Source organism: Heliangelus exortis, chromosome 17 (genome assembly GCF_036169615.1).
Source record: "Heliangelus exortis chromosome 17, bHelExo1.hap1, whole genome shotgun sequence".
In the NCBI taxonomy this organism is placed as follows: domain Eukaryota; kingdom Metazoa; phylum Chordata; class Aves; order Apodiformes; family Trochilidae; genus Heliangelus; species Heliangelus exortis.
The window spans coordinates 11500511-11509729 of NC_092438.1; the positions used below are offsets into that span (position 1 = coordinate 11500511).

The following is a 9219-nucleotide window of genomic DNA, read 5'->3' on the forward strand; positions in this document are numbered from 1 at the left end:
CAGAGGTAATGTTTCTGATTATCTTCTCCACAAGCAGCATTGATAGACATTTTAAAGGGAAGGGAGAGCATTGCTAAGACAACTTTATATAGCTAATACACAATTTCAAGTACCTCAGGATGTTTAGATTTTTTTTTTAAGTTTAGGCATTTATTAAAAGAAAACATACAACTTCTGAAATTTGGGATCTGAAGAAGTCAGGCTATTCTGAAACAAAGTCAAGTTTGTCCAGATAGGAAATCTCAGATAAGGAAGGGCAGGAGGAAGAGGAGCTGGTTTCAGAGTTTTCCATAGCCCGGTGTGAAGGAGATTTAACACCACTAGCACCAAACTTAGGACTGTACAATGCATCACAAACAGTGCCTGTGCCCATTCTAAGTGAGTGGCCCATATCAGGTACCTGCCAAATTTTGGATATTGATGGTAACTGATGAATGGACTCACAGCTGTACAGCAGGGGAGATATGTACTGAAAAGTTTCCAAGTCTACATCATCATCACCACTGCTCGATCCGGTGTCATCTTCGTCCTCATCATCTTCACTTGTGCTGAAAATACAGCATGATATTAATTTCACATGCATTAACTGCAGAGCCACTCTGTTAACTCAGCAGGGAGACTTTGAAAGTTTTTTTGTGAAGACATGTTCTAAACACAAGTTCATTAGTTCTGAAGCTCCTCTCATGTCAAACCAATACTATTGTCCATAGTCCTTTGCCCAACACTTCATTTGTACTCTTACTGTCTACATTTTGATTTGGCAAATTCTTCTGCTTCTTCAGAATACCAAATGATTTTATTAATTTAAATATATGCTTAGAGGTTTAATCTCTTTTTAAACCCCCTTGCTGTGTGAGCTTGCTTTCTGTTCTTCTAATCTCCTTTTAATACTTCTGTTCCTTTCTCTACCTCTTGAGATTTCTTTTTATTAAAACTCTGCCTCTGGAAAACTAACTGCATTGTATCCCATCTAGATTAGTTATACTTGCTATATAAACTGTATTTTTTTAAAAGCTTTTGTAAGGAGTGGCTCTCACAATAAGTGTTTATTTTTCCTGAAGTTTAATTTTAAAAGTCAGAATCATAAACAACTGTCAGACTGATTATGAAGCAGATAAGCTTTCTACATGGCTGTAGCAACCATCTTGGCATTGTCAGCCCCTTGTAATTGTCTAGATCCTTGGCTATTCCAAGTTGACATGGCCTCTGACTTCAGTGGCATTGTTGCCCACCATAGTGCCTGTGGAGGCAGGAAGGGGCATGAATAAAATTAATATTTGTCCTGATCTTGTTTTCACTGCAAACAGAAAACTTTTATTTTGGTATTTGCTCATTTCAAACCACAGTTTTCTACTTCAGAAACATAAATAAAATTTTTAGGTTAACATTTTATCCTAAAGTGGAAAAGCAATGACACTGGATCTTGTTCCTTGCTAGAATAGTAAGTAAACTGTGAAAGTCTAGTTAGGAACACTACTTATGCCTTACTCTGCTGTCATCACAGGAAGCTTTACTTCAGGAATGAATTCAAGTGCATTTTGCCAGTGTTGTGGCACTTTAACAAAATCTCTGTAAACTCTGATTTGTAGAACAGTTCCTGTAGGAATACTGCACATGAGTTGATGAAGCTCTGGCAGAGTCCATCCTAAAACACAAGCGTGTCCAATTGCTTTCAGAATATCACCTGTCAAGGAAGAAAATCAACAGCCATCAGTTTAAGAGCCTTTTCCATTTTTTTAATGTTCATATTACAAAATTTATAGTCTTAACTACTTTACTTTCACAGTTTTATGTAAAAGCATGTGTTCAGCAGCTCTTCAAACCAATTGGATGCAATTTTATCATTTATAATTCAAGTTTTTCTAGCTCTGTCTAGAACTAACCTTTTTCACTATGCTATGGAAAGCTGCAGTTCACTTAACTTTGTGATTTTTCTGAGTGACTATGCTAAACTTTATATTTCTTATTCAGTGCTACCTTCCATTTTTGTGAGGGTTTTTAGGCAAGATAAAGACACAATGGTGTGTCCATGACCACTACCTGGGACCAGACAGATTCCAGCAAGGAGCTGAGCTGAGGTTCCATAGCTGCTCTTCAAACAGTTCTCCTTCTCCTGCTTCCTTGTACCTTTTCACAGCTGGAATAATACTCTGTCTACCTTTGTATGTCACCTTGCTGTTTATGTGTTGATATGGAGCCAAGTCTACCCCTTCCTCCACGGGGGCAAAGTTTCCCTAGGTGGATGCCTGTGTTACAGCAGTGTCATCTTGTGCTTCCCAGGCCCCTGGAGCATCCCAGGGTTTGACTCTCCTGGCAGCTGGAGCCTGTCCCTCTGCTCTGAGAATGACCAGCAGGTGGGCACACTGCAAGACACAAGCAAGGCCAGAGGAAAACCAGGAGATGCCTCCAAGAGCTGGTGCAGAATCTACCTGAAGAGTTCCAGTGGACAGCAGTGATGATATTTTGGGGTTTTTTAATTTTAAGGGATAAGGTTGCAAGTAATGTTCTTACTACCTGCTGCCAGTGGATAGCATTGAGCTGCAGCTTTGCAAAAAGCAAAGGGGAGTTACAGTTACTGAGTTGCAAGCCTGTAATTTTGGAGGCTGCAAAAGGGAAGCAGAATCAATCTGTAGCAGAATCCAGCTCTACCAGCAGCCTGGCAGAAACAGGAGCAGTATCAGTAAACATGTATTGAACTGCAACAGAACAGCACAGGGGATTTAAACAAGCAGTGCAGCTGTCTGCTGCCAAACCAGGCAGAGCAAGGAGCCTCTCTCCATCTGTCCTATTCTTAACCTTTTTGGGTAAAAAATGCCTGTTGCAAAAATTTAGAGGCTTTAAAACTTTACCTGAAATACTGACTACTGTTTTTTCATTGACTTTTTCCACCAGCTACTCCATCATCATCACACCCTCTCTCCAGTCTAGTTTATCAAAAGGTAACTGGTTCTACTGGGTTGCACATAAGTTCTGGAACAAGGATCAGGATAGCAGATACCAAAAAAACCCAAGAGAATACATTTTACCAACAGTTTTATTAAAGTTCTCAGCCTCAAACAGAGAGGTAAAGCACTCAAATTATGTGTTTCAAAATGCATAGACATAAATGTAGTTATATTTCAAAATACCTTCAAGATGCTCTTGGCATTTAATAGATTCTTTCATAATTCTGGTTTTTTTCTGCCCATACTGTCCTGATAACACTTTTGTGACAAGTTAAAGCTACCTCTGAACTGCAGAAATGCAATTTTGCTCCTCTGCTCCACCATTTACAGTCTGAACCACCCAGCTTTTCAGTTCATTTATCAGTTCTGTGATTGATGTCATCCAGTGGTTACAAACCAGCAACCAAATCTGTATCATATATATAGTTTGGTATATCACAAGTATTTTTTTAGCTACTAGCTGCTAGACAATAATAACCAAAACACAGTACTTAGTTCAAATTCAAATCCATTATCTGTTTTATGCTCAGAATTTTTCCACTGCTTTTTATACTTGGATCAAAAGTGCAAAGCCTTTTCTAAAAAGAGGTTAAGAACTCCACTCAGTGGCTTTCATTTCATCAGACAAGTAGCTCTTTCTTCCTAGTGCTTGGAATTTCAATTATTTCTGAAAGGTACAAAAAGAAAGGACTGTCCAAACTATAAAGGCAATGCTGGAAAAATTGTTTTAATTTAAAAGTATACATTTTCACTATACAGCCAGTAAATTTCTAAATTGCTTCATTACACTCAAGTCTGAGCTTCACAGATTTCTCTGTTAGAGACAATTTAATATTTGGCAATAACACAGCATCCTATCATCCCCAAACTGTAGTTCATAACTCTGTTGTCATTAGGCCAGGGACTCGTGTGAAGCAGTCAGGTTTACAGAGCTTTCAATTACAAGCTTAATCCAGGTGTATGATGTTCCACAAGAAACCTGGACAGACACAGTCTGTCAACACTGATAGGGAGTATTTCAGGTTTCAAGCATTTAGCAAATGCACACCTGCAGGGATTGTTGGAGCACAGAGATTAGCCCACTGCCACTTTGTAACTATTCTGTATAGTAAAGAGAAATAAAAGAAACTAGTAAGACAAATTCATATCGAGCCTTTGGGAATCTCTATGTTATTTTTAAGAGTGGAATTCCTTGAACAATCCACTGAAAATAAGAGTGTTATTTGAGTTTAGCTGTTATGTTAATGTAATATTCAAAACAATTTCTGGACAAACCTGCTGATGAGTAGGAAGTCTGGTTTTTGCTGGAGAACAAGACTTAAATCTTGGTCTGATGTGAAACAGTCACCTGTATCAGCTATTTTAACATCACAAGTATTTCATTACAAAGGGATGCTGGCATTGAGGTTTATTCAGTTTGTGCTAGCTTTTCTTCTCTAATTTTAAATTAAGTTTCTTTTGATCTGCGTAAATGTCAGTAAATCAGAGACAGAAATGCAGAACAAGAATTAACAATGCTGTTAAATTTGAGTATCACCATTTCTTTTTACCTGGTTTTAGCTTTCCATCTTTAGCTGCAGAGCTTTTCTCAACAAGGCTTGTTATCTGGAGATATGGTCCATTCTGTATGATGATGAGACCCAGTCCTTGCTCAGTCACCCTAATATTTGCCTTCAATGCTGCAATTAACACGTGCTGAGAGATGTTTTCCAGTGTTGGCAATTGCCCTTCAAAAAAGTGAGATGAAAATGTGATATCATTCTTCAGTAAAAGTACTTAAGGAGACATCTGAGCAGGTCCTGTACCTATTTGTAATTGTCCATCCAGTTAAGTCCCTCATTGTTAGTTTCTTCTCTAGATAGGCATTGCTTGCAGAGTTGCTCTTACAAAGCCATAATTGCAACAGTTACAACAAATTAATAGAATATAAAATATATAACAAATTAATAAAATATTTGCAAATAAATATACTGCAAATAGTTTTTACTTAGAAACTTACTTCTTCAAATGTCCTACATTTCACAAAGAGGAAAAGCAATACTGCTGTTAAGTATTCATTACAAAGGACAATATTTTCAGGGAGACAGCTTGGTACAGCATAACATAACAGAGGAGTTGCCAGCTGTTCAGGACTTATTGCAAGAAGAAAAATGAATTCCTATTTAAAAAATTGATTTTCCACATCAACAGAGGAGATTAATTTCTAAATTTCCAGTAGAGAGGTTTTGCACCCTACAGCCTATGTGAATGGACTGTACTTGCCATACTTAGCACCCACAGAAAGTAAATACTCTTGAGGATCTGCTAACCATTAAAATGCATAATGCAAACCAACATAAGTTACATTGTCCTAGTGTCTCCATCCAAGAAACATAATAGGATAATAAAGTAAATCCTCCATCTCTCAAGCCTGTTCTCCTCATCAAGAGCCAGAAAAAGACTGTCAAATGTCTTGAGACTCCAAAACAAAACTGTATTCTGTGACAAATTACTGTATTGTGTCTGATTTAGGATTTAATCTCTAAATGTAACTTCTGACAGCAGGGTAGCAATAGCTGATCTGAGACCATCTCCATCTGAGACCTATCTGGAAAAAATTAATTAAAATTCCCACCATTTTATCCCTCTTCTTTAAAATAATGAAACCTGGTCATCTTTCCAGTGGCTTCAGTAAACCTTTGGAACAGGTTCTAAGTGAACAGCACAGAATGTAGAAGAATTAAGATAGAAAATTTAGAAAGTGAACATTTGATTTGTCTGGATGCTGAATTGAAAAACAGAGAAAGAAGCAGGAAGTTTCTTTTTTTTTTTTTTCCCTTCCCAATGAAAAATGCAGGACTTTTTTGTTAAGTAGAATACTACATTTAATTTAGATTAAATGCTTGGTTTTCATGGTCATGCAAAAAAAGCAAAGGAAAACCTACTCTGAAACTCACTTTCATGTGTTGATTATTCTGAGAGGTTGAATATCTGACTTGCTACTGCTTCTCTGGCTCAGAAATTTATTCAAAGTGGAACAGGATCAGTACAAGGGACTGAAACCTTTCCTATGATGTTCTTGGTCACTTTTCAAGAAATGTGTATTTCAATCTTTTTCAGTCAGAAGAGGGAAAAGAATCCTATTTTCATACTTCCAGAATGAGGACATAACTCCCAGGCCAATAAATGTAAACAGATTATACAAAGTAAGGCTCTTTTATTTGGTTTTCTAGACAAAATTATTCAGCAAATTCCATTAAAATAGATGAGCAGTTGTAGACCAGCAAATGATCAGCAGTGAAACAACAAATGAAAAACACTAGTAACAAATTTGGCTAAGTTTAAGTAGAAGCCAGAATGCTGATTCTAAGCTGCATTAAGTTATCTTGCTGGACACGAGAGATTTAAAACCATGAAAGCTGCGACTAATGCAAAGCCTACAAAACATTTAGGAGGAATGTTAAGATTCACACTTTTAGATGAGATTCTTGTCTTTTTACTATACTTAGTATCAGTCTACATTGTCTCCAAGGATTTTCTCTTTGTTCTGTGCTACAGAAAGTTTAGACACTCGTAATACAAACTTGCATTTTATAGTTCCCCTAACACTGTCCTGATCTTGTACCAAGGTCACCCTTCAGTTCTGCAGTTTCTGCAAGCAGCAGCATAGGATCTCATCCACTCTTCTGCTGAAGAAGCATCCATTTTTGTTTGTCATCTGCCTACAATTCCATTCTTAGCCTCAAGAGCAGGAATGCCTCTTGATATTGAGAAAATCTGGGGCATTGCGGGCTCTGTGAATAAGATAAATTGTCTGATAACACAAGGGCTTAAAATCTGAGATACTGAAATACAAGACTGGAAGAGTAGTGCTGGGGCAGCAGTGAGGACATGGAAATGAACGGAGGAAGAAATGGCCAGAAGACATGGAAACTCACCCTTAGTTTCAATCCCAGCTTCTGGCAAAGACTGTGTATGTTCCATTGAGAGCAGAGGAAGAGCTTTTTCTGGGAAGCCAAACCCCCTGAGCAGGTGTGTCCTAGGTGAGTGTCTTGTGAATGTTCTACTCCAACATGATGGCCTGTGGAGGAAAAGTCTACCAGCAGGTGAGCAGGTAACAACCCCCAGCAACTGCTCAGAGCACCATGGCAGGCAGGTTCTGAGTCTGCTCAGCACCACACAAGTAACACAGACAGGATGAGTCTGCACCGAGTGCATTGTTTCAGTCCAAGAGGAGTAATGCCATTAGGATGCCTGTCTGTCAGTACTGCAGCTCTGTCTGAGGCCCCAAAGCTTTCTGCAGAACCTGTAGCTGGTGCAATCCTCACACATGGCATCCTTAGGCATGTACTCATCTCCTAATAAACCTGAGAAAGACAAAAGAGTAGACCACACAGGCTGCAGGGTATGAAGACTGGATTCTGTCACAACTTCGTACTAGCCTGCCTTAACAAAAGGCAAAACAAACGAACAATATAGGCAAATAACAAATGAAAACCATATTCTCCCTGTGTACATTCCCTCCACCCCTCCTTCCTTTTCTGCACTTATTGGGACCCAAACTTATTTTGAGGCATCTTTTTACATAATGCTTGCGTTAAAAGCTATTTAAATACCACTTTTTTGTGGTGAAGACAGATCTATGACCATTCCTCAGCCGTCTTTATACAGAGCTGACCAAGATGCTCCTTCAAGTCTCTCTGTGCACCGTTTCCCCAGAGGAAAGGCAAGCCCTGCTAGAAGGCGGCGAGCCCCGGCTACATCCAGCCTGAGGGCTCCAGGCCGGGGAGGCAAGTGGGACCCGCTTGTGTCTCGACTGAAAAACACCTCTGGGAAACGGAGAGTATGAAGGCAGCGGAGAACCAAGCCCCGGGGCAGTCGTTACAGCTCACCCAGGGAGAATCGGAGACGGGACACGAGGAGAAGCAGAAGCCCGGGGGTCACCGGCTGCCCCCCATGGCAGATCCGCCCTGAGGTGCGGAACGACCCCTCCCGCCGCCCGCAGCCACGCGCGCAACGCCGCCAGCAGCGCCCCCTAGAGGCTCCGCGACGGAAGGCCACGCCCCCCCACCAAGGCTCCGCCCACAACGGCCACGACTCTCCGCCCCCTCACGCTGCCCACGGGCGGCCCCCCCGCGCCCCGCCCGCTACCGGCGGACCCCGCCCTGCGCCCCGCCCACCGGCGGCAAACCCCTCCTGGCAGCTCCGCTCCCCCGGGAAAGGCCGCCACGGCCCCGGGGCTGCCCCCGCCCCACAGCGGAGGAGGCCCCGCCCCCCCCGCCGTTAGCCCCGCCCCGCCCGGGGGAGCGCGCCGAGGAGAGTGGGTTTCCCTTCCGGAGTAACCACCGCCCCCCCGCCCGCCGGGTTCGCTTCCGGCTCCGACCGGGGGGGCCCGTTCGTGGCGCCGCTGCCGAGGGGGGCGCGGGGGTCCATGGAGCCGCGGCTGTGAGGCGCCCCCGGCCCGGGCCCGCTGCGGGAGCCGGGCGGAGGCCGGAGCCGGGAGCCGCAGGAGATGGACAAACTGACCATCATCTCAGGATGCCTCTTCCTGGCCGCCGACATCTTCGCCATCGCCAGCCTGGCCAACCCGGACTGGATCAACACCGGCGAGTCCGCGGGTGAGGGGGGCCGGCGGCGGGGACCCGCCGGCTGGGCGGCAGGTGGCCGGGAGGGGGCTGCACCGGCGCCGGCGGGCGGTGGGGGCCGGGAGGGCTCCCCCCGAGGGGACGCTTCTCCGGCGGGGGCAGCGGAGCTGGTGCTGTGGCGGGGCTGGGACAGCCCGGGGGTCCGGCGGGGCGGTGGGCCGGGGCTCGGGGCTGCCTTCAGAGCGGGTCCCCCTGTGCGGCGAGGGGCGAAGCTCCCGGTGGGAGCTGACGGGACCCTCCTCCCCGGGCAGAGCCGCGGGTGGCCCGCGGTGTGTCCCGGGCAGGGGTACGCGTTCTGCCGAGATCTCTGTCTCCCGAGGGGACCCGCAGCAGCCCCCGAACCGCTCGGCCGGCGGTAGAGCCGGGGCTGCGGCTGCCGGGTCAGTCACCTTGGACAGGGAAGGGGGATCAGCCTCTCCGCGTAGTTTGTGGCAGGTTTCAATCTTTCGCTCTATACCGACGTCTCCTTTGTTGCTGGGAAGATCTTGCTTTCCTACTCTTTTTTTTTTTTTTTTTTAAATTTCCTGCACGCTGATTTCCCATGCGTTTTTTATTCTAGGATGTGACATTTTCTTTAAAAAACAAAGATTTATTAATCTGTCTCTTTACTAATGATGAACTGTTTGTATGAACAATTTATTTCAGCCTCT

The 9219-nt window shown here is 43.8% G+C and overlaps 2 protein-coding genes across 3 annotated transcripts in view; one reads left to right on the forward strand and one right to left on the reverse strand.

The window, feature by feature from the left end:
* Positions 1-128: 128 nt before the first annotated feature.
* PDZD9 (PDZ domain containing 9) lies at positions 129-7976 on the reverse strand. Of its 2 annotated transcripts, none has more exons than XM_071760745.1 (5): positions 7817-7976; positions 6863-7005; positions 4496-4672; positions 1489-1684; positions 129-548 (listed from the first exon to the last, which is right to left on the reverse strand). In XM_071760745.1, exons 2-5 carry the CDS (start codon positions 6906-6908, stop codon positions 203-205), a joined length of 765 nt encoding a protein of 254 aa, XP_071616846.1. In that variant the 5' UTR covers positions 6909-7005; positions 7817-7976; the 3' UTR covers positions 129-202. The 2 variants fall into 2 exon arrangements, with proteins under 2 accessions (XP_071616846.1, XP_071616845.1); XM_071760744.1 differs by lacking the exon at positions 7817-7976 and adding an exon at positions 7134-7434.
* Positions 7977-8036: 60 nt separating this feature from the next.
* MOSMO (modulator of smoothened) overlaps positions 8037-9219 on the forward strand; it is a 30253-nt gene continuing 29070 nt past the window's right edge. The window contains exon 1 of the mRNA XM_071760747.1: positions 8037-8542. Coding sequence (XP_071616848.1) covers positions 8437-8542 — 106 coding nt within the window. The 5' untranslated portion in view covers positions 8037-8436. The remainder of the gene's footprint in view (positions 8543-9219) is intronic.

Bases quoted from the DNA above. Each gene is read 5' to 3' on its own strand.
- PDZD9 (XM_071760744.1), bottom strand. From the start codon at position 7,279: ATGAGTACATGCCTAAGGATGCCATGTGTGAGGATTGCACCAGCTACA. The intron at 7,006-7,133 runs GTGCAGACTCAT...TTTCCTCCACAG, and splicing joins GGACTGAAACAATGCACTCG to GCCATCATGTTGGAGTAGAA. The intron at 549-1,488 runs GTAAGGCATAAG...CTGTATTTTCAG, and splicing joins CTTCCTGTGATGACAGCAGA to CACAAGTGAAGATGATGAGG.